Source organism: Delphinus delphis, chromosome 16 (genome assembly GCF_949987515.2).
Source record: "Delphinus delphis chromosome 16, mDelDel1.2, whole genome shotgun sequence".
NCBI classification, from domain to species: Eukaryota; Metazoa; Chordata; class Mammalia; order Artiodactyla; family Delphinidae; genus Delphinus; species Delphinus delphis.
Genome location: NC_082698.1, coordinates 80,994,132 through 81,018,991, shown reverse-complemented (window position 1 = coordinate 81,018,991; position 24,860 = coordinate 80,994,132). Strand labels below are relative to the sequence as shown.

The following is a 24,860-nucleotide window of genomic DNA, read 5'->3' as shown; positions in this document are numbered from 1 at the left end:
TCTGGTACAAACTACTGCAGAGTGAAGGAATGAATGAAAGAAGTGAATGCATAGTAAACGTAAGGCAACCTACCTAACGTTCGTTCTGTAACTCAATGTTTATATTCTAGGAGGGATAAGATAATTCAAACATTATACTGGAGGACTGAGAATTGTGACCATGCTTCAGGTTACTTTGGGAACCTCAAGTTCCGTATTTTTTTCACAGTTCACATTAAAATTCATAACTTGAGGGCCCATGAGACAATACCAGATGGAACTGATTTTTCTTATCTATACACATAAATTGGAACCCTCATCTAAAACCTCACTTTAATCCAGATTACAACACACTATCTATCTATCTATCTATCTGTCTGTCTACCTACCTGTCTATCTATCTATCAACTGCTCATCTGACAAAATTGAACTTTCCTTCCCACACTATCTATCTATCTATCTATCTGTCTGTCTACCTACCTATCTATCTATCTATCAACTGCTCATCTGACAAAATTGAACTTTCCTTCCCATTCCCTATTTCCACGTCCCCTCTGGGTCCTTTGGGGAGTTGAACGGTCATGGCAACCGGCAGCCAAACAGAAGACAAGAACATACAGCTTCAATTTTATAGAATGATCAGAGAACAACAAATTAAAGTCATGACAACATGAGATAATTTCCACTGTTTTGCATTATATAGAAAAATATGTCTTGGACAGTATGTCAACAAAGTATGGAAAATCACACAAAACAGATGCGCCACAGCACAGAATTTCATTTCCATTTTTATTGGACGTATTTACTAAATCACTCACATTGTATAACAACTCATGCATAACTCTGGTGAGTTGCTATTTCCTTTGTATCAGCCTTCTAAGTTGATGTGTTTTCCTTAAAATGACATTGATAAAATGTCAGTCACCTTTGAAGGCTAGGGGCTGGGGCCATGCCCTGCCTTGCGAAACCAAGGAAGGCTTAATTAAGAGTTTTGAAAACTGCTCTTCATCTTTGCCATAGAGACTGTCTGCCTGGGAAATGTCCTTGCTCCCTTTCAAACCTCATTTCCATTTGAAGACTGCTATTCCCTAACTGCTTCTGGCCACTCGTTCCCAATCGCTACGCAGCCTCTCCCGGATCCATTCCCAGCACGAGATCAGTTAATAAGCATCCCCAACGGGAACCTTCCCTGCTTGCTGTTCTCTGGGACTCCACAAGGAAATAAAATACGGCTCTGCTTTCCTTTCAAGCCCAGGGACAGCTGAGTTATCATCACTCTGAGGCTTGAGAATGGGACTTCAAAATGCGGGGGTGCCTTTTGATTCCACATAAATACTTCCCCAGCTAAAGACTTCATTTAATCCAGCAGCTTCTGAGTCATAAGCAAACACCTTCTGACCTGTGGACAACTAGGAGTGAGTCTATTAAATGGCAGGCCTCTCCCACTGCTGACAGGAGCGGACGGGCTCCGAGAATTACCTCTCCCTGATGTCCTGCGGGACCAAAAAAAGCTGATCATGGAAAAACCGAATTGAAGCATTTTTCACTCTTTTATTCACAATGTTTATGAAGACTGAAATTATCTTCTAATTCATTAACTTGGCCATTTTGCTAGTCCTTATGGCTGTTATATTAAAGACAACTTAAAAGGAAAAATTACACACACACGTCCATTTAAATGAATGTTTTCTTTTGGCTGCCTCCCTGACAAGGCCTAAGGCCCAATCTGTGAAAGATGGGGTCATTTTCCACGCCACAAATCAAATGTGGAGTTTTACATGGAGGAATCCCTTTGTATATGTTGCTGCAGGAGTCACGGTACTAAGTGATATTTCATTTAAAAGGTTTGGACTTTATCAACAAGGACCCACTGTATAGCACAGGGAACTCTACTCAATAGTCTGTAATAACCTACATGGGAAAAGAATATGAAAAAGAATGGATATACATATATGTATAACTGAATCACTTTGCTGTACACCTGAAAGTAATACAACGTTGTAAATCAACTATACTCCAATATAAAATAAAATTTTTTTTAAAAAGTCTGTACTTTAATTTTCAAAAGGAGCAAAGTGCTGCTCATTTCTTCCTTTGCACCCTCCTCTACAATTTCTTTAAAAAATCTAATAGGGCTTCCCTGGTGGCGCAGTGGTTGAGAGTCTGCCTGCTGATGCAGGGGACGCAGGTTTGTGCCCCGGTCTGGGAAGATCCCTCATACCGTGGAGCGGCTGGGCCCGTGAGCCATGGCCACTGAGCCTGCGCGTCTGGAGCCTGTGCTCCACAATGGGAGAGGCCACAACAGTGAGAGGCCCGTGTACTGCAAAAAAAAAAAAAAAAAAAAAAATCTAATAATGCAGAAGGCTAAACTTGCTTAGAGTGGGGAGGAAACGTAAAACAACATTTCACATAAAAGACCCCGAAAAGCCAAAACAATCTTGAGAAAGAAAGACGGAGCTGAAAGAAACAGGCTCCTGGACTTCAGACTATTCTACAAAGCTACAGTAATCAAGACAGTATGGTACTGGCACAAAAACAGAAATATAGATCAATGGAACAGGATAGAAAGCCTAGAGATAAACCCGCACATATGGTTACCTTATCTTTGATAAAGGAGGCAAGAGTATACAATGGAGAAAAGACAGCCTCTTCAATAAATGGTGCTGGGAAAACTGGACAGCTACATGTAAAAGAATGAAATTACAACACTTCCTAATACCATACACAAAAATAAACTCAAAATGGATTGAAGACCTAAATGTAAGGCCAGACACTATAAAACTCTTAGAGGAACACATAGGCAGAACACTGTATGACATAAATCACAGCAAGATCCTTTTTGACCCACCTCCTAGAGAAATGGAAACAAAAACAAAAATAAACAACTGGGACCTAATGAAACTTAAAAGCTTTTGCACAGCAAAGGAAACCATACACAAGATGAAAAGACAACCCTCAGAATGGGAGAAAATATTTGCAAACGAAGCAACGGACAAAGGATTAATCTCCGAAATATACAAGCAGCTCAATATCAAAAAAAACAAACGACCCAATCCAAAAATGGGCAGAAGACCTAAATAGACATTTCTCCAAAGAAGATATACAGACTCCCAACAAACACGTGAAAAGATGCTCAATATCACTAACCATTAGAGAAATGCAATCAAAACTACAATGAGATATCATCTCACACCCGTCAGAATGGCCATCATCAAAAAATCTACAAACAATAAATGCTGGAGAGGGTGTGGAGAAAAGGGAACCCTCTTGCACTGCTGGTGGGAATGTAAATTGATACAGCCACTATGGAGAACAGTACAGAGGTTCCTTAAAAAACTAAAAATAGAACTACCATGCGACCCAGCAATCCCACTACTGGGCATATACCCTCAGAAAACTATAATCCAAAAAGAGTCATGTACCACAATGTTCATTGCAGCACTATTTACAGTAGCCTGGACATGGAAGCAACCTAAGTGTCCATCAAGAGATGAATGGATAAAGAAGATGTGGCACATATATACAATGGAATATTACTCAGCCATAAAAAGAAACGAAATTAAGTTATTTGTAGTGAGGTGGATGGACCTAGAGTCTGTCATACAGAGTGAAGTAAGTCAGAAAGAGAAAAACAAATACCGTATGCTAACACATATATATGGAACCTAAAAAAAAAAGGTTCTGATGAACCTAGGCGCAGGACAGGAATAAAGACACAGATGTAAAGAATGGACTTGAGGACACGGGGAGGGGGAAGGGTAAGCTGAGACAAAGTGAGAGAGTAGCACAGACATATATACACTACCAAATGTAAGATAGATAGCTAGTGGGAAGCAGCTGCATGACACAGGGAGATCAGCTCGGTGCTTTGCGACCACCCAGAGGGGTGGGATACGAAGAGTGGGAGGGAGACGCAATAGGGAGGGGATATGGGGATGTATGTGTATGTATAGCTGATTCAGTCTGTGATACAGCAGAAACTAACACAACACTGTAAAGCAATTATACTCCAATAAAGATGCTAAAAATAACGAAACCAAAAAAAAAAATGACGTTTCATACTCAACATCACAGTCTAAAGCGAACGGCTGTCACTGCACGGATAACTTCCTGTGTGTGATGCGAGGCTGCCGGACAGCAGCGACCACTTTTATCCGGGTGCTCAGAGAGTCGCAGGCAGAACCAGGATCCAAAACTAACAAAAATGTGGGTTTGCAAATTTACAAATTCAAATTCTCAGAAAATTGGAAGGCTGAACCGAAAGCATTTCAAATGATACATGCTAGGCTTAAAAGCTTCCTGGCTTCTGGAAATGTGGGTGACAGGCAGGCCAATTCTGGAGTGTTTACTACCAGGCGATCAGCTAGTTCTGATCCTGGCTAAGGTTAAAAATATGGAAGACGGTTACTCCAGATTGAACGGGAGAAAAATCTGCATCTTCAGGGAATGACATTAAGGATACTCTGAGGAGACAAAGGCAAAATCTCTAAATATCTTGAATAGCTTCAATAAAAGAATTTGCATTTAAAACAAAGAAAGAATTAATTACGTGCAGACCAAAGCAGACAACATGCCCTTGGATAAAAAAATAACAGGCGGGACTTTTTTTTTTTTTTTTTTTTTGCGGTACGCGGGCCTCTCACTGCTGTGGCCTCTCCCGTTGCGAGCACAGGCTCCGGACGCGCAGGCTCAGCAGCCATGGCTCACGGGCCCAGCCGCTCCACTGCATGTGGGATCTTCCCGGACCGGGGCACGAACCCGTGTCCCCTGCATCGGCAGGTGGACTCTCAACCACTGAGCCTCCAGGGAAGCCCGGGACTTTTAAATGGTAGTTTTTGTTTGTTTATTTGCTTTAGCTGAAAAACAATTCCGTATTTCTTAGGAGATTCTATTTTTCTAAATCATATGTTTTAAATATCAAATATAACGATAACTTTAACATTTTTATTAAGCAGATCTCTTGAAAGCTTAAAAGAAATGTCTTATTGAGTAACAGTAGACCAAAACTAAAAATAGGAGAGAAATGTTGTTTTTTAATTTTGGGAGAACACGGTAACAGTTTTGTCTAATTCTATAGAAGTAATCAGCCTCTAAGACAGATGAAAAGACTTGATTCTCACCACAAAATTTACAAACCTATACCTCTAGCCAATGAAGAAAGAAATTTATATTATGGAAAAATTTCTAATAATGGGTTTAAAATTTATTTTAAAGGCTGACACTTACAAAATTATTTTAGCTTCCAAGTTTAAAGGATTTTCCTGTTATTTCCAAGACTCACTTTTAAGAAAGTAATTTTTGTCTCTGATTTTCTTGTACGCATACCAACATGAGTGATTCATGGGATTCTTGGGGAGCAAATGGATTTAATGGGACAGAATCCTGCAAGGCAACAAGAAACACCTTGGGTATTTCCTGCGACATGCGGCTACTACTCTCAAGAAGAATTTCAGCTCGTTAACTTTTATTCTGTAAACTTACTGGGCAGATAGAGGAAACAAGACCATAAAAAGTCAGGCAGGAGGCAAATGGTTAGATAACCAATAGAAACACACTTTTGCAAAATTTTGCACATTAACCAGAGAGGAAGGTGGTATACCACTGGTTTGTTTTCTAAAAAAGACCATGGTTTAGAGCTCCTCTATCCAATATGGCAGCCACGAGCCAGATGCGGCTAACTGAACCTTAATTCGTTAGTTAAAATGAAAACTCCTTTTCCTCAGTCACACTATCCACATTTCAAGTGTGTGCTACCCATGCGGCTAGTGGCCACTGTTTGGACGGTACAGATATGGAACATGTCATCAGAGAAAGTGCGACTGGACAGTGCTGGTTTGGAGGATGGGCAAAGGAGATGGACAGGGTAGAAAGAGTGACCTGAGTTACTACAGAAGATTAGAAGTGGGCACAGTCACCTTGCTATCTTTGAGTAAGGATTTCCTTTACAGCATGAAAAAATTCCCATGAATATCCTAAAGTTTTAGTTTATTTTTCTTTTAACTAAAATGAGTAAGGTGTTGATCATGCCAGAAGGTGTTAAGTGCCTTACACATTATCACCTTATTTAATCTTCATCACACAGTACGAGGCAGGCAATATTATAATGCCATCTTACAGATACTAAGGGAAACTTAGAGAGAGCATGTGACCCACCCAAGATCACACAGCTAACGTCTGGATTGCAAGCATGCTTCATCCCTCCAAAGCCAGGGCTCTTGGCCAGCCAGTAGGGAACTGCATTTGAGAGAGAGGCACAGAAAATGCACTCCAGATACCACTATAGACACTGCTGCGCAACAGGGGCCAAGGCCAGGTGGGTGGCTTGTTCTTAGTGAGAGTTCTTTCTCCCCTTGGCCTAACGCTTCCTTGATAGTGAGCATGAGAACTTTCTATTGACGATGGAATGGTATCACTTTCTAATCCCATTCTTGTCCCTAGCCCCCACCCATCCGCTCTGAGCTTTCCAAGTCCAGCCACTTCTTTTCCTAGGTGTCCCATGACAGCTTATGAGAAAGCCCTGGACCAGTTCAACCAGAATGGAGTGGTCACCAAACAGTGTATCTGATGTCCCAATATTCCTCCACACGTTGATATCCTAAATCAATGAGATCTCTTAAATATCCTGTTAACCAATGACTTCAACGTCCCAACAAAATGCTTAGAAAATGACACTTTATCACTTATTATACACTAATGACTTTTTTAAAGCTCTCTGAAGTTGCCCGAATGGTTGATGTCCAGACAACTTAGGTGGAAGGTGCGTGTGACCACACTTTCTGAGGACCTTGCAGGACAGCACCTGCCACAGAGGCCAAGAAGGAGCGAGCGTGGACGAGAGCCTACCTCCGAGGCGAGCCATCGTCATGGGGCTGGATGATGACCACCTTCACAGTCACTGAGGTCCGGAGAAGGTCGATCATCTGCTCATGCGTCAGCGTGGCCACGGCCACCTTGCAGATCTCCACGAGGCGGCTCCCCTGACGAAGGCCGGCCTTCCACGCAAAACCGAAAGGTTCCACGTCTGCGACGATTCCTTCGAAGTTCACGTGGAAGCCCAGCTGGCCCAGCCCGTTCCTCCTCAGGGTCATTTCCACAGTCTCGCAGCCCCTGGTCACGATCTAAGGGGGAAGGGGACCGTGAGGGGTGGCGCCGCGGGGGGGCACACATCCCAGGGACAAGATGACAAGACAAGGACACGGTTCAATCCAGACTTTACCGTAATTACCCCTGGCATCAGGCGCAATGAAAATAACAAAAGTAAAACGAAGGTTTCATTCTTCAAAGGCAAACCAGGTACAGGTGTCCTGCTTTTTCCTAGAAGCCACTGACCCAGAGCCTGTGAGCTTAAGACGGGTTCTGATAACACGCCCCCACCCCCGCCCCATCTCCTTTCTACGTCACCTGACTCGGCTCTTAAGCATATAAATTCCATTGTTCCAGATGGACTGAAGCAACTGAAAACATGTGAGGCCTTTCACCCATCAAGCAATAAAACCTATTAATTTTTTTTTTTGGCCGTATGGTGTGGCTTGTGGAATCTTAGTTCCCCAACCAGGGATGGAACCCGGGCCCCTGCCAGTGAGAGCACCGAGTCCTAACCACTGGAGAGCCAGGGAATTCCCTATTAGACAATTTTATTCAACTTAAAAAAATGGCCCAATGGTGCAGCAGCTATGGAAAGCAGCATGGCAGTTCCTCAAAAAATTAAAATGGAATTACCACGAGACTCAGCAATTCTACTTCTGGGTATATACCCAGCAGAATTTAAAGCAGGGTCTCAAAGAGGTACACCCAGGTATTTGTACACCCACATTCTTAGCAGCGTTATTTACAATAGTCAAAAGGTGGAAGTAATTCAAGTGTCCATGGATGGTTGAATGGACATGCAAAGTGTACCATATACAAACAAGGGAGAAAAAAAATGGCCCAAAGCCTTTCCAAGCTAACAGTTAGCGCCCTGCCCACAGGATGGGCAGCAGCAGGAAGTCAGACTGTCAGGAAAACCTTAAGTGCTCTCTGTGCACCAGGCCTGCGGACATCCTGTTCTAGCCCCTAGGATCCCTCTCCTGGGGACAGCCTGCCCTTGTTTGCTTGGGTGGTAAGGACCATTCAGATCAAATGTGGCCAGTCAGCTGGCCTCCTTGGTGTCTGTAGACGAGCATCCCACTCAGTGAACTAAAGCACCAATAATTAGTTAATGCCACCCTCAGAAGTGCTTAATGAGAATAGCCCACATGCACTGAAAGAAAAACATGGGCTCATTGAGAATATCATTTGATGACCACAGCATCACTTATCTGTGGGCAGCTGAAAGTTGGGAGGTATCATACCCGTATCCCCCAAAGCACAGAGTTTCCGTTTTAATAAATGCTTCATTTCCATGAAACATGCTCTGAATACACAGATTCCTATTTAAGAAGACCTACGACTGTAAGTACAGCTGTGGCACCGGGGCTGGTTCATGGTTATCACCGGTGTGGCGGACGTTACCGTGGTTATTACCGCCACGGCGCCCACCCTGCTAATCAGGCACACGTGACAGTTTGGGCTTAGGAAAATGGGGAAAGGGATGGCTGGTCTTAGTGGTGAAGTTTGGAAAGACTGAAGTTTCCAAAGTTACGAACTGAACTCATTTAAAATTGTTGAAAAGGCACTTCTGTAATATATACAACCTGAATAAATTTGTCCTTCACTTCTTTTTCAGCTTTGTTTCAACTAAGCTCTCCGACCAAAAGACTACATCTGACACGTGCCCAGCATTCTCTCCAATATGGATGCAATTTTCAGCTGAAATTTAACATCCATATATCAGATTGAAGAGTGAAAGGGTTTTCCGAGACCTACTTGTTCTGTCTCTTATTTCTTCCAACCACCTGCCACGTCCCCTACTTTTTGCGATTTCTTTCTCACTTCTGTTCCTTACTTCTTAACATTTGCAAAGGCTGAAGGATCAAGCTCTCCATTTATTTGGAGTTCGTCACATAATTACTTGGCCTCAATGATCACATGGTGGCCTCCTATCCATGTACCCGCGACTGGCTACATCATCTGTGGAGTCTGGTGCAAAACAGAAATGCAGGCCCTTTAGTCAAAAATTATTGAGAATTTCCAGATGGCAACAGGAGAGCATTCAACCAAGCCTGGGCTCTGCTGAGAGTAACCGGCCCTACCTGACCCTTTAGGTGGGAGCTCTTTTTTTTTTTTTTTTTGCGGTACACGGGCCTCTCACTGTTGTGGCCTCTCCCGTTGCGGAGCACAGGCCCCGGACGCGCAGGCTCAGCAGCCATGCGTGGCATGTGGGATCTTCCCGGACCAGGGCACAAACCCGTGTCCCCTGCATCGGCAGGCGGACTCTCAACCACTGCCCCACCAGGGAAGCCCTAGGTGGGAGCTCTTATTCCCCACCTGTGTCTTTACCTGCATAGCAGACACCTTTGATTTCACTTCCCACCACTAGAAAATGCAGAGTTCACCATCTGCCCAGTAGCACCCCTTCCCCATCTCTCCACTACGACAGCTTCATCCTCTTCCTTTCCATTTCTGTTGCTCCTGTCCTGCACCAGCCTTTTGTTCTAACCCCCCAACAGTCTTTGGGTTGGTTTGTTTCCACCATCCCCTGTTACAAGTCATCCAAGATACAGGATATACTTCCTCAAATATATTCCAGATATCAGGCACCTTAGTCACATTAGCAATATAGTCATTTTTCTAGGAAAATGGTAGAATGGGGTCCACAGAACAGTGAACGTGTCAGAACCTACGGGACGTGCATTTTGGTGGTTGGTGAAGGGGGTGTGTTTATGTTGTATATTCCGGAGCACAAATTATGATGACTCGGTAGGTCTCCTAAAAAGAAGTATTTGCAGTATTACTAAAAGCACAATGTGTCCTGACACTCACGAGATAACTCAATTCTCCAGATACGTAAACTGATCACACACTTAATCATCCCTGAATCACATCTCAGCTTGCGCACATACGCCCTCAATACTGTTGAACACACTGAGGCCCTTTCCTGTAAAGAGCGTCAGCAAATAATGACATTATTTCTCCAAGGCCAGCAGACACTGACATGATTGCATTGTCTCATCTATGTGGTCTGGAATAATAAAAGGTTTATGTTTGGTGGGAGGAAAGGGGGCAGGAAATGGGTGTAATTTCTCTTTTTCTCATGATCCGTAACTGACTAAATCTTCTCTAATTAATGAAATATACATCCCCTTGGGGGAAGATTTACACATGAAAAATTCTTTTGTCAAAGCACGTTTTGTTCTTATATTTCATTCATTCTTAAAATTCTATTGTATATACTCAAACTAAAATCCATATCTTCCTTTGTTAAAATATGAAGTAGAAATACAACTGTTAGATACCACGGACATCATGGTTTTGTACTGCAAATAACAATCTTTTTTATGACTTTTTTCTTCAAATCTTTCTAACTTAATGGGTAATTCTATAAAACCTCTGTAAGAGACTGGCTGCAAGATTAATAACATATTTAATGTGGCAGACTAAACAAAAATACCTGTTGTGTAAGTACGCAGAGGTGAAACAGCGAAGAGGGCTTACTCTGACCATCAATATGGTCAATGGTGATTCTGTGCCTATTAATTTCCCCCTGGGAAGGTACTGTCGTGCCAGTCTCTACAAACAGACATAATATCTAGTAAATTCTTGTCCTTCCTTGAAACACTATGAAAATATATCCCGATGTTCCCTTTGGAAAGTTGGCTTCACTTTTCCTTTCCGATCAATTTGTGATGGGTGTTTCGCCACCATTCATGGATTCAGCAACAGCTCAAAAGGACACAGCATTGAAAATCAAACTCTATAACGCAGCACTGTTAATCGACTATACTCCAATATGAAATAAAAATTTAAAAATTAAAAAAAATTAAATCAAACTCTACCCCTAAGAAATAGTAATTCACTTCCTAGGTGATGTAATTGGGGCGGAAGTTCCACAGCAGAAGCTACTATGAATCTGGGATTGCAGAGCTAAGGATGGTGGATAAACAAAAACCTGTACTTACCCCCAGTCGCTGGACAATTTCCCTGACGTCTTCGGCACAGTTGTCCACCGAGGACAGAAGGATGCATTCTCCTCGTTCGTAAAACACTTTGATACTCATTAACCCAGAAGTCCACCCAATGACATCCCTGCAGGAACAGTTAAAGACCACGTTCTTGGAATCCTTCTCGATCAGCATTATGAACTCGTTGGAAATCCCAAGGAGACACTCAATGTCCGAGGACTGGCCGAAGTCCCGCGCCACAACGTGCCACATGATCGCTCCGACGCTGAAGAGGTGGGCGTCCTTCCTGGGCTTTACTTTCTCCTTCTTCTTGGCGCCCAGGGTAATGAAGCTGAATTTCGCGGACGTATCCACGGTGGCGGTCGTGACGAAGTTCTCCGCCAGGTCCTTCAAGTACTCCTGCCTCGTCCGAGTGGCCATCGCTCGAAACTTCTCTGATTTGTGGGCTGCGTTTTCTGCATTGATTACTTTTGCTAAAAGGAAGTCCCGGAATACTGCTGACTTTGGGAAAGTTACGCCTTTGGGAATCGGTGGACCAAACGGTGGCACATCTTTTGATCTAGAAACTCCAACACTGAGGGAGGAAAAGGAGAAACAAGATGAATTGTGAGGCCGTAATAGTTAGCTTCAGAAATGTGACATACACCCACACTTGCGACTGAAGCCAGCTACTCTGTAGCCTCTTGGTATGCTCATTTCTGGGTATCAAGTTTTTCTTTGTTTTTAGCAAAACTTTTCAAACTCAGTAGTTGAGGGGGTGTTAGGGGCTGAGTAGTGTCCCTCCAAAATTTGTACGCTGAAGTCCAAAACCCCAGTCACTGGGAATGTGGCTGTGTTTGGAGATCGGGTCTTTAGAGAGATGATTAAGTCAAAATGAGGCCATTAGGGTGGGCCTTAATCCAGTCTAACAGGTGTCCTTATAGAAGGAAACCTGGACACACAGGAAGATACCAGGGATGCACACACACAGAGGAGAGACCATGTGAGGACACAGCAGTTAATCTGTAGGCCAAGGAGAGAGGCCTCAGGAAAAACCAAACCTGCCAACCCCTTGATCTTGGACTTCCAGCCTCCGGAACTGTGAGAAGTAAGTGTCTGTTGTTTAAACCACTGGGTCTGTGGTCCTACTCATGGCTGTGCGAGCTGACTAAGGTAGGGATGAGGGATCAGTAGCCAGGCTGGTGCTCTGTGGCTCTGTGGCCGGTCACCACTGAGAGGCAGTGACACTTTCAACAGCAGTGCGGTTAGCCCAGCCGGCTCTTCACGTTCTCACTGCTATTGGGCACAATGATCATGCTTGCAGGGCCCGAAGTTTTGAATGTCCCTTTTTTTAAGGAAATGCTCACTTGCTCACATTTTGAAAATCTAGATGAAGTTTTATAGGAGCAAAGTTTTAAGAGATTCCAGAGACTGAAAAGATCAAACGTATAGTGACGGCAATAACCATCTTAATACGGCAAAACCAATAATGCTCTCCCCTGTATCAGACAGAAGCTTTCGTTGTCTCAAATCCTTTTTGAAATAAGAGTGAATTAATGAATGAGCAGGTGAAGGACTGGAGTGAGTGAATGAATGAACCCCACAGCACTCCCCAGTTACTGAGCAGCTACTGCAGACCAAGAATGGGAACCAACCCCACATCTGCCCAGGCTGGTATTTTCTGTGTTGGGATAAACAAAGGAAGCAACCTACGTTTCCTCTTCTTCATGGTAGAAAATCCTGAAAGAGGTGATTAAGGAATGAAAACAATAGGTGTGAATTCCTTTTCTGGAATGTGGCGGGTTAAACTCCAAATAGGTCACAGTCCCCAGGGATCTCTCCCCTTTGCTGTAACCTGCACACCCTTCAGCAGCGTTCATCATTTCTGGGGAAAAAGCTGTAAGATGGAAGAGGGTCTGGGCGGGGCCTTAGCTGGCGTGAAAGGGGAGGGAAGGACTGCTTCCCTTTGGGACAGAAGACCAAACTCACTCACGTGCATGGTAGTAAAGGCGCTGAACCAGAGAGGGAGGTGGGGGGACTTGACTCATGTTCTCAAGGAAGGTCCTAGGAACATCGTGGAGGTTCCGAATGGCTGAGGGGCTGACACCATATATGACCCGTCTTCCCCTCACTACCATCCTTAGGAAGAACCTTCTAGACTGAGTAGGAATTAACTTGTCCTCAGGTGTTGTTTCGTAGAGAGCTGTCCCAAAGCTACCTGTCTGGACTGTGGGTAGTGTAGCCACACCTGTTGCTTCCCCACCAGAACGATCAACCAGCTCAAGTGGCCTCTCAGTGCACTGGACCCTGCCCTCCCGACACTGGCCATGATCAACTCATGTGATCACCTCTCCTAAACATGGTTCTCTCTTCCAGGGATGAGCACAGGTTCCTGGGAGTATTTTACCCATGGAACGCTGAGGAGGTCAAATCCCACTTAACACCTTACAGGATTACTTTTTGCACTTAGCTCTGTGGACCTCAAGCTCCTGTCTGACTACAGCTTGGATGCACTTAAGTCGAAGCATCAGGGCGAACTTTTTCTATCTAAATGTGTTCCAAGACGGCTCTCACTGTGGAGCTCCAGAGTGGGCAGAGAGAGACACCTGTTAACAGGGCGATTCTTCTTGTCCCAAATTATTAAACCAAACGTCTAACTGGACACCTCCACTACAGTGTATGGTACAGTGTGGCTCGAAAAACCACTATCCTAGGCATCTCAGATCAAAGTTGTACCAAAAAAGAAGCAGAATCCAGGCACAGCTGTTACTATGATCACTACTACTACTATTACTAGTCCATGATCACCATGATAATCTGAGAATGGGGATCAATTAGAAACCCCTGGTTACCAAAGCTTATATAATCCGTAATGCTTTCAAGCAGAGTTAAGCTGGAATATTCTTTTGCCAGACTGGGATAATTCCCAGTGGGTGGAAACAAGAGTATGTTTTAGAATTTCTTATTTTACCCAAATAGCTTGATAGCATTTACTGATGATTTAGACATAAGATCCCTCCACTGAGGGCAACAGTACAAAGAAGAGCCTTCCTTCATGTGCCAGTTAAAGGGTTTTAGGAAAGCAACGTGGGGTACAGCAGATTCCAGGATCTGGTGTTCCTCGTAGGAGTCCAGCTCCACCACTTTCTGAGGGACTCTGAGTTACTTAATCCCTCAGTGCCTCATCTGTAAAACGGGGGTTAAAACAGTACCATCCTCAAAAGCACGCTACGAGGATTAAACAAAATAATGCATGCTAAGCTATTATTAACTCAAATAATTATCGTTTTCATCATCGATTTAACATTATCATCTAATGTTTGTAAGAAGGGGCTACATAGTAAGTTTTCTAAAATGGAAGTCATCGTTTTATATAGATAATACTTCCCTTTTAAGTGACAGTTAGCTACTAAGCCTCCAGACAGCAAGAAGTTTACTCATTCAGTTATTAAAGGATGCATTTTGCCAAGAGTTTATCTTGAAAAGCACACAAACACATAAATCCCTCGGAGTTAGCTCTACAATGGCTACAACCATTGAAGTGAAAGAATCCCGCATAAAGAAACAGGCAATCAGTTAAGTTTGCTTTTTAATAATTTTAGACTAAAATTACATAACATGGAGCTTTGTGGATGTTGCCCCATTATTTCTTTCTAGGTTCAAGTGGCCCCAGCATCACCGAGAGAGAGCCCTGCTGTATCCAGGGGGCTGGTTAGCCCTGGTTAGCAGCACGCTTTTATCAGAGGAGGGCATCTCGCCCCAGCAGTCTGCTGGGACCACGCCTCTGAGCTACGTGGTACTACAGGTCGTGATCCGCCAGAACGCATGGCCACTCAGCGCCTGTGCAAAGCTCACGGGGGTCACAGGAGCGTGTGCGACCAACGCAGGCTTCTATAAAACGCACCCGTGATTCAGACGGAGCAACCTAGAAAACGGCAGACCTGGACTATATTTTATCATTTCCTTGGAAATTATTTGAACGAATTTATTTTGTGACTGGTATGTTTTGAGGAAATCATAGGAAACAGACCTATGAGGTGTTTCTGGGAAACCTGGGCACTGTAACCTTATTCCCTGTGACAGAGTAAACACATCTTCCTAAAAACGTCATGGAATCGATTTGACTAGTTTTCCAGAAGATCACGATTGATTCTTCGAGGGACACTCATGAGGTGGTAAGTGTGATCATTACGAACGTTTATGAGGCACTTCCAGAACCTAGAGGCACGCCACTGCCTTACATTTGAATCTCATTAGTAAATGATAATTTAGTGATGGCAACGTGGTATCTGCAAAGGCAATGACCCCGTCTTTGAACCATTTGTACACGCTGGTTTCTACCACAGGAAACAGAATGCAAGCCACTTTGTTGACAGGTAAGATCTATATCAAAAGCATCCCTCCCCGGTCATTTAATTCAACACAGAAAACCTAAAAGAAATAAAAATAAAGAGGTATTACTTATCCTTAAGATTTTTTTGTGCTAATCAACCACCTCATGATAGAAGCATAAACTAAAGATAGAAAGGGATTAAAAATACTTGATCTGACCTAAGAATAGCAGCCTCTACAATAACACCAAATACAATAAAGCCCTAGGCTTATGTTTCCAATCCATCAGGAAGGCTCCTTTAAGATTACTCTGCGTAATTACCATTCATCAGGGGAGGTCCCAGAAGAATAAGCCGACTGAGCATGTTTGCACCAACGTCACCGGTTTTAAGCGTATCGTTTATACAGACTAGATGTCCTTTTTTTCAAATATCACTTTTTTTTTTTTCAATAAAAAGTCGTTCTGAGCATTCGGGCCAGGGGTCTTGAACGGAGGTGCATACAAGTATCACCACGGGGGGGAACCATGCCGATGGGGAGAGCGTGGGGTGGGGATGCAAGCTGGCGACACCAGCACACAGGCCGGTCTCCTTGCCCCTAGGAGGGCACGGCTGCAGTTCACAGGCCCCTCTGCCCCTCACACGTACCCAGGCCTGGGCCCCATCCAGGTCCGGGAGGCTGCTCAATCGGTAACCACTGCTTTAAGATGAGCGCCAGGAACGCTAACAGGGGTTTTGCATAATTCCTGCCATTCATTCCTCATAACTACACACTGAAGTGGGTACTATTATCCCCAGTTTTCAGAAAAGGAAATGAAGGCTCCAAAAAATAAGCTAACTCGTTACAAAGCGCCATGAGGGGGCAGGAGAGCTGGATTCTCACTCAGGTCAGAGACCGGCTCTTTTACTGACACCCCACAAGGCAGGAGCCTTCGGGGACAGCTGCTTCCTAAGGAAGAGCATGGGTACAGGAAGGGCAGGTCTCGTCAGTCTCGGGATTCCAAGGCACCTGGATGGCCTTTTGAAATCACCAAAGCGAGTGTCAAACCCCTATCTCGACACACCACCACACCACCATGTGTGTGTGTTTCCAAGCTCTTAGACGGGAAGAAACATTTTACCACCAGAATGCGCTTCTTTCAGGGAAGCACTGAAATGGCCAGATCCTCCACTTCTGAGGCTGCTATCAATGAAGCGATGGTCTGGCAGGGGCTGGAGGAAGTCTTTAACATTGAGGAAAGGTGAAACCCAGGACTGTGAACTGCTAGGAATTTCACTGTTTCAAAATGGGAAGAAGACAATTATTTCTTACAGAAAGTACCTGAGTGTAAGACTTCTCTGGTGGCGCAGTGGTTAAGAATCCGCCTGCCATTGCTGGGGACACGGGTTCGATCCCTGGTCTGGGAAGATCCCACCTGCCGCAGAACAACTAAGCCCGTGCGCCGCAACTACTGAGTCTGCGCTCTAGAGCCCGCGAGCCACAACTACTGAGCCCGCGTGCCACAACTACTGAAGCCCGCGTGCCGAGCGCCCGTGCTCCACAACAAGAGAAGCCACCGCAATGAGAAGCCCGCGCACCGCAAGGAAGAGTAGCCCCCGCTCGCCGCAACTAGAGAAAGCCCGCGCGCAGCAACGAGAACCCAACGCAGCCAAAAATAAAATGAAAGAAAAGAAAGAAAAGAAAAGAAAGAAAGAAAAGAAAGAAAGGAAGTGCCTGAGTGAAGACTGTGGGAAATATAATTAGAAAAAAAAGGATAATTATGGGCATAGAAATAATAATTGGAAAACTAATTGGAAGACATTTTGGGGAATGAGGTCCTGTTGGAACAACCCTGGGAGCATGAAACGCCAGGGACTCACCTGTAACACACATTTTCAGTGCACGGATTATGCACTTTGACTATGACAAAGACATGTTGAAAGTGGGACCGGATGCTTTTTGGAGTAAAAGGAAGTGCTCCAGGCTCTTGGAAAACAATGGTCACGATGTCATTTCCTATGTGCCTTTTCCTCAGGAGCTGCAGTCAGGAAAGTGAACACACACACACACAGAGTTACAGACACGGTTTTCTGTAAAGACAAGATACGTAAATGTATACAGTTCACTCAGCATTCAATTTCAAGGAGTTTTTTAGAAAAGCAGACTCATCCTTCGGAAGCTAGGGCTCCTTGACACGGCTGCGTCCAAAGACCTACGGAAAGAAAAGCCTCGATATTTAAGTTCATCTTTTGCTTTGAAAGGCAACTGGTGTTCTCTCTCCTTTTCATCTTTATCACTTTTTGCCCTGAAATGATAGCACATTAGAGCTAAAATCGCTTTAAGGAATCTTGCAGATTAAGCTCTTCGACTTAAAAGGAGGAGACGGCAGAGCGTCCAGGGGAAGGTACAGTGGCTGAAAGTCCTGCACGAGGGTGTCAGGGGCTTACATGACACGTGCATTTCTGCAACAAAAATACAGAAGACTGTTATTTTGGCGGCTGGTATATTCAAGCTAATTAACTGAAATCTAGCCTTTTCAATGTATTTCAGGAACAGAGAATTCCACCAGATTAACAGTTGGAAAATCCAATAAATTACAAATGCATCAGGAGAGAAGGAACCCCCAGGTCAGTAACATCTGAACCCCTTTACTTGCGATGTTCCTTCTGCCGAGAATGCCCCCTTCCCCCCAAGTCTCTCCTAGACCACTCAGGTCTCTGCTGAGCTACCAACACACTGGAAAGAACGTCCTTGGAGGGACTGCACAGGCCCTGCACCCATACCCCAGGCCCATGGCGACCACATTAGCTGTCGTGTCCTGTTCTAAGTCTTGGTTTACTTCTCCTGCGTCAGGTCATAATCATGACGAGGGCAGGAGATGTATCTCGTTGACTTTTGGTTTCCCAGTTTCTAATGGGCTGCCCAGGACACAGCAGACACCCACACACACACTGGCTAAGTGAAATAACAAGCGTTACAAACACACAATCACAGCCACGTAACACCGCGCAAGAAAATTGTGACCAACTCCGAATACACACCAACAAATCCATACACTCCGTAAGCTTACGCACCTAAAGCCATCAGGACCTGTGCTCCCAGAGTCTGGGACCCTCAGTTTTCACAGAGACGGTAATCCTTACATGAGTTGGTGATGTCACTGCAGGAACGGGGTAATCTCGGGCAGCAAATCTCTCCTTACGAGCAATAACAGAGGCAACAAGCTCGCGCTTCAATTTATTTGGCACTTACGGAACATACTTCACTGTAAAGAGCATTAATTTCAACTTTTAAAAACCTTTTAAACCCAGATACAAAAAGGATTTCATTGTCAGGCCCCTGACTTGTGATCTAGCATGACAAAAGGCCTGGAAAAGTGGGAACGAAATGTCCTTTCTTCCAGAGTTCCCTACTATGGGCCAGTTAAATCGCTGACTCATATGCTGGAAAACTGCTATTTAAATCCCGATGGTTAAAGTTATAAACACACAAAAATCGTTTTACAGCCTGAGTGAAGTTTTGAAAGCTATACTAATATCCATGAATGAGCCAGCTGTCGTCTTAAAAATGTTCGCTAGATAGTTAAGTAAAAGGTGACATTTTAAGATGCGCGTAAAAAAGTCAGTAGCAAACGAGTCATCTATTCACTGTGTTACTATTTACCCATCCTAGAGTGGACACAGATGTTAACCACAGTAAACATTTCATGAAAAGAAAAGAAAACAAGGCAAGCACACGTATCTAGAACAAGCATCACGGGACTTCCCCGGCGGTCCAGTGGTTACGACTCCTCGCTTCCACTACGGGGGGGGCGGGGTTTGATCCCTGGTCGGGGAACTAAGATCCGGCAAGCCGCACAGCGCGGCCAGAAACATAAATAAAAAAATAAAACAAGCATCATGACAAGCTGAAAACTGTACGAGGCTAAGATATATTCTTCCCTCGTTTCCGCGATAACTGAAATACATGATTCACGTGTACTGTGACAGGACAACAAAATCCAGGAACAAATGAAAAATGGAAAGAAAAACTGAACTACCTAACAGTGTGTTCAATGTATTTGCTGAGCACGAACACAGTGGCCTACACTGTACTTTCCTCTATATCCTTGAAACGTGGGAATTCTCGAACTCCGTGAAACACGGGAATTCTCAGACTGACGAGAAGATAGATGGAGCTTGCGGGGGCCAAGGCCACGTATGGAATTCTAGGCCCCTCCTTCCCCAGTGACTAGGGCGTCCGCTGGCCACCCTCCTGGGTTAACCTCAGAGGGCAGCCCAGCCTCATTAGTCAGTGAAACGCGGACAGCTATTCCTACCCATTTCTCTTGCTCCTGAAGGAAGACCATGGGTCCAGTTCTACACTTCACCACGGGAACATTTAAAGCGCAAGTGAAAGGAAACTTTAAGGCTAGTTACCTCGACGACGTGCCAGCCCGCCTTTGCCCCTTTCTAAGCATATTCTTTTGCTTTGTAAAATGGGCTAGAAATAGTTTTAAAATTCTAGTTACTTTAACCACGGTCACAAAATGCACTTTGTAGAAAAAGTGCAGGGGAGGGCGGGGAACAAGGAGATTCATTAAGAAGAGGAAAATAGGGCTTCCCTGGTGGCGCAGTGGTTGAGAGTCCGCCTGCCGGTGCAGGGGACACGGGTTCGTGCCCCCGTCTGGGAAGATCCCACATGCCGCAGAGCAGCTGGGCCTGTGAGCCATGGCCGCTGAGCCTGCGCGTCCGGGGCCTGTGCTCCGCAACGAGAGAGGCCACAACAGTGAGAGGCCTGCGTACCACAAAAAAAAAAAAAAAAAAAAAAAAGAGGAAAATAAAATCTCAAGCTCTCTGTAGAGAATAAACAATGAAAAATGAACACCTGGCCCATCAATAGGATATCTGAATCTTTTTAGAAACTAAAGAAATACAGCATCTGGCAGGTTCACGGAAACATTCATTGTCAGACAGTGAACAACCTAAGTAATTCTTGGGCTTCTTATATAAAGGTTAGGGTTCTCTTCAGCAGTTAGTTATGTCTTGTTCTAACTCGTCAATGAAATTCTGTAGACGTCGACTCCGGAAATGGAAGCGGAAAGGGCACGGCAGCCCATAAACCAGGTCGGTCCAGCAAGACAGCAAGGCAAGTTCCTGGTCACCAAGACGCCGCCGGAGCTATTTCGGGGATTAAGGAACGACGTCTTCCAGGCTTTTCCAGACGTGAGAAGCTCCTAACACTTCTTCAGTGCCAAGAGGGCCAACTCAAGAGTCTTCAACCGCGAGAGTGAGTTAATAAATATTGTATTAGATTTACAGAGTCAATTCTGCTAACTTCCCGACACTTGATTCAAGCTGTGAGCCAGGAATAAGCTCTTGGTATGACAAGGAAAGTGAAACTGTGATTCTTCACCCAATTCCCTGACAAAAAACATACAGATGCTACAGAAATAGCAACCTGTGGGTTTATCTTCAATTCCTTAGACACACTTCAGGGTTTCACAGGTCCAGTTTTAACTTCATGCAAGAACTAAAAGCAAGTGAAAACAACCAACCCCCAGGCAGCTGCATATGCATCGAAAATGGCATAAAGTTGAACTTGGTTAGATCTACCAGCCTCTATGCAAATAGGATCGCTTGTTAAATTCTTTTTTAAAAAAAACCTGGGAAGTTTAAAAAAAAAAAAAAAAAAGCATGTCGCACCTGATTCTGGAGGAGAGGGGGAAAGAGGCTGCACCGTCACAAGAAGATGTGACACGGCTGGGATGTCGTTCAGAAGAAGTCTCCCAGGGTCAGCGATGAGAAAGCTTAATTTGAAACTGGAGAAGGCGGATCTCCAGAGAGAGTTTCTTGTCTTAAGAAGCAAACATGTGAAAATGAGCATGATTTCAAAGAGAAAACTGCATCGTTTAATGATTACAAGTTCTGAAATTCAAAGAGATGAGTTCAGAAGTGAGGAAAAAAATTAAATGTATCCCGTTTTGAAAAAACAGTCATAAATTCTGGATTTCAGTCCTTGGGGTATCGTCGGAAAGCCCCAGCAGTAGGAGCAGGGCTGACAAAGACTGGTCTGTCCCGATCCTTCCCGGAGTCTGACCCCGTCACCCCCCCTCCCCTTCTGGACAGCCACCCTATCCCTGCAACACGCCCACCTGTCTCTGCAGCAGGCGCCTTGCGTTCGCCAACCCTTGCTTAGAAAGTGTCTCCCCTTTACACGGTGCACTAGCTTCTCCTCCTTCAGGGACCGTCCTAACTTTGCACACTTGCACACAGAACATACACAAACACACAGGCATGCAACACAGCCCCCTCATATTCTCTGTACTCAGAAGAGCATGTACCAGTGGTCAGAATTTTGCTCTCATTTTTAAGAGACATCTATAAAGTTTCCTGTATAAAGACACAGAAAAAGTGAACATAGAATAGTAGTCTGACCAGCAAGAAAGAGGGGGAAAACCTACACACATTACCACATAAATACAAAAGATCTTGCCTCCTTTGCTTCCACAAAAAAGTGACCTCTAATTAACCACTGTGATCTCAGATCAGTAAGAAAAGTTCAAATTTAATCACCGTTTCAAGGATGCATTGTTGATTTACCATTCTATATAACCAATATAAAAATATTATATAAAATACTTTACCAATGGCAAGAGTAGAGGCACAAACCAGCTAAGCAAGACTGAATATTTTGGAAATGGAGAAACAGAAATAAACCAAGAATGCGGATTTTTAATCATTTAATAACAAAGTGAAGATAAGAAAAGATTATGACGATACAAATGTTTCTCTTCTGAAACTGGGCAATGCCAGCCCTTCTGCAAAGCAATAATTCTTATTATCTGGTACAAGTACACATTCTTCTTTCTGGCCTGGGAATAAAGCTAATCCTGAAAAGCTGGGTATGCCTTTGATGCTTCCAAAATATTCCAGATTACTATTTATAGGTGAACCCAAGAGCAGTCAGGACCTGGCTGTAGAGAGAGCACTTAATGAGATAGATTCCTCCAATATTTAAATGGCTCCTCAGCTGTACCAATTAGGGACTTACAGAAGTATGTACACAAACCTTTTAAGGCAGGGGCTGACCATCTGTGTAAATTATATGCAGAAGGGGTTCCAGCCTAGCCTAACAAGCTCTGTCCCTATTTCCTCTGTAGATATCAAGCCCATCCCTAGGCTAAGACCAGGATTCTTCAGATGGAATCTCAGAAACCCAGGGGTTTTGTCTTTTTCCTTAGGGACCTCCATGGAGCTCGGAAACCCCTTCCAAGCAGGGCAGTTCTAACATTACACATGCATTCACACACACACACAAAAGTTTACTGTGTGCCAGGAACCATGCTACCTTCATCTGTTTATATACTTAGTTTGTCTCTGCCAAAGTGAAGTCCCACTGATAACACCCCATGATGGCTTAACTACGATCTGTCTATAGGACAAGCAGGAGGGAAGCAGCCAGGGGACACAGTCCTGGGAAAAGTGGACTGACTGACTGCCAAGCAGACCCAGAGAGAGACCTGGGGGATTTGACTGAAAAGGGAAAACACTCCAAGAACGGGCTTCCTTATCTGGCTACGTTTTCTTTGTAAGAGTCCAGACATTCCAAAGATTGAACTCTCTTGCAACTGTCATGGACCCTCTGAAGACTTTTAATACATCTTGGAATCAGCTTTCAGCTTGATTTATTACAAGAACAAACACAAGAAATTGTATCTGATGTGGATGCATCTAGAACAGTGAAAGAGTCACAAATACCACGGGGCTGATGAGGCCAAAGTCACAGGCGCAATTCACGTACAGACCAGTTAACTTCGCTAAGCTGTGTGGCCTCAAACTGCAGTCATGAACCCGGATGGTCACTTCAGACACTTATGCCCTTGGTATTACCATAATCTGTGGGCACGGGTGGGGTGGGTGCGAGAGACGGCAAAGTAGCACCGCCTGCAACAGATCTGGAAAGTCCGTGTTCCAAGACTGCACAGCGCCATCACTGATCTATGACCAGGATGTTCTGGTTGTGATTAGCAAAGTATTAAATGTCAAAGTAAAAATGGTTTCCTGAAATTATTGGTAAATTAGTCCCTTCCTTTCTTAACTATTCAGGCCTTAGCTTTTCATGATAGGTCTTTAGCACTGGGAACAGGAAGATAAAATGCAAATTAAGTCATCTAAAATACTTGTCCTCTCTATCTCATAAGTTCTAAATTATAATAACACCTAAAACTTATTGAGCACACTCTGTGCCAGCACTATTTAGAGTGCTTTATACATATTAACTCACCTAATTCTAACCACCATCTAAGAAAGGTTCATTCATTCATTCAACAAACGTTAATTGACTGCTCTCCACGTTCTGGGCAGTGGTTCTGTGTGCATACAACACGCCGTGAAGAAAGAGGTAACAGTCTCTACCTTCAGAGATAAAGGAAAATAAAGCACAGACAACTGTGCCCAAGGTCACAAAGCTAAGTAGCTGGGATTCATATCCAGGAAGGTTCTAGAATTCTTGCTCTTAAGAACTACATTTTTCTGCTGAAGCTTTTTGCCAACCTAGAAGGAGGAAGCCTCAAAGAAGGCCCTAGAATCACGGAATTCGAACACTAAGAGGGAGATGCTATGCATCATCTTGTCCAAATACGCTCAGGTGTGCCACTCCTCCCCACTTCCAAACCCTCGGAAGGTATCTCAAAAATACAGCATTCTTCCCGCCTGAGCCGCGGCGTAGAGTTCTTTCTTCTCAGTACAGGGCTCCAAGCACGCACTGCTGGCCACCTAGACCACATCCTCATTATATAATTGTCCAATTTCTTGAGAGACTAAGAATCTTTTCCAAGGCCACAAGGCAAATGACTACAATAAGTTCAGAATACAAGTCCAATGACTCTTATCCCCCATCCTACACTCATCCCTTGTATACTGCGATTACTCGCCTACATCCTACGTTGAGTATGTAGATTTCCCAATGAAACACATATAAGATCATATATATTCTACACATAGCAAGAGCAATTAAAGAAGCAAAACAAGCAGTTTTCTACCTCTAATGCGTCGGCATAACATTCAACGCCACGGATTCTCACTCAAGATAAAAAAGGAAAACAAAAATGGAACCAACAAGTCTTTAGGCTACGGAGTTTGTAATATACTATCTCAACGTACAGGGATTTTTGTTTTTTTAATCTCCCATTTGGGAAGTTGAAAACACCCACGTACCTCACTCCCCACCCCCATCCTTCCATCCACCTTTTTATGTGCAGGACTTTTCGGGGAGAGTTTCAGTGAAAGAAACTCTGGTACAAAGAACTCATAAAACCACACTTTTAATTACTGTTCAATAAAAAGGGGACGGGGGAAGCCAGCTTTGAGTTCTGGTAACAGCAAAGTCAAGGGACTTTGAAATTTCAGAGGTTGCCCTCTGAGCAACAACGCAGTGGATTCGGAGTCCAGTGACTCGGGTAACTGGGGAGCTGGCAGGGCCTTGTGAGTTGAACGCTCCATGAGTGGGGTCCAAAGGCACTGGTTCTATTTCCACTAACCTACTGACTGGGTCTCTGGGCCTGAGTCAGCC

General features: G+C 44.2%; 1 protein-coding gene across 1 annotated transcript in view; it reads right to left on the bottom strand.

Moving 5' to 3' along the window:
• SIPA1L2 (signal induced proliferation associated 1 like 2) overlaps window positions 1–24,860 on the bottom strand; it is a 220,763-nt gene that overhangs the window by 48,836 nt on the left and 147,067 nt on the right. The window contains exons 7-9 of the mRNA XM_060035062.1: window positions 17,189–17,346; window positions 11,016–11,592; window positions 6,823–7,097 (exon numbers count right to left, since the gene is read on the bottom strand). Of these exons, the coding sequence (XP_059891045.1) occupies window positions 6,823–7,097; window positions 11,016–11,592; window positions 17,189–17,346 (1,010 nt within the window). The remainder of the gene's footprint in view (window positions 1–6,822; window positions 7,098–11,015; window positions 11,593–17,188; window positions 17,347–24,860) is intronic.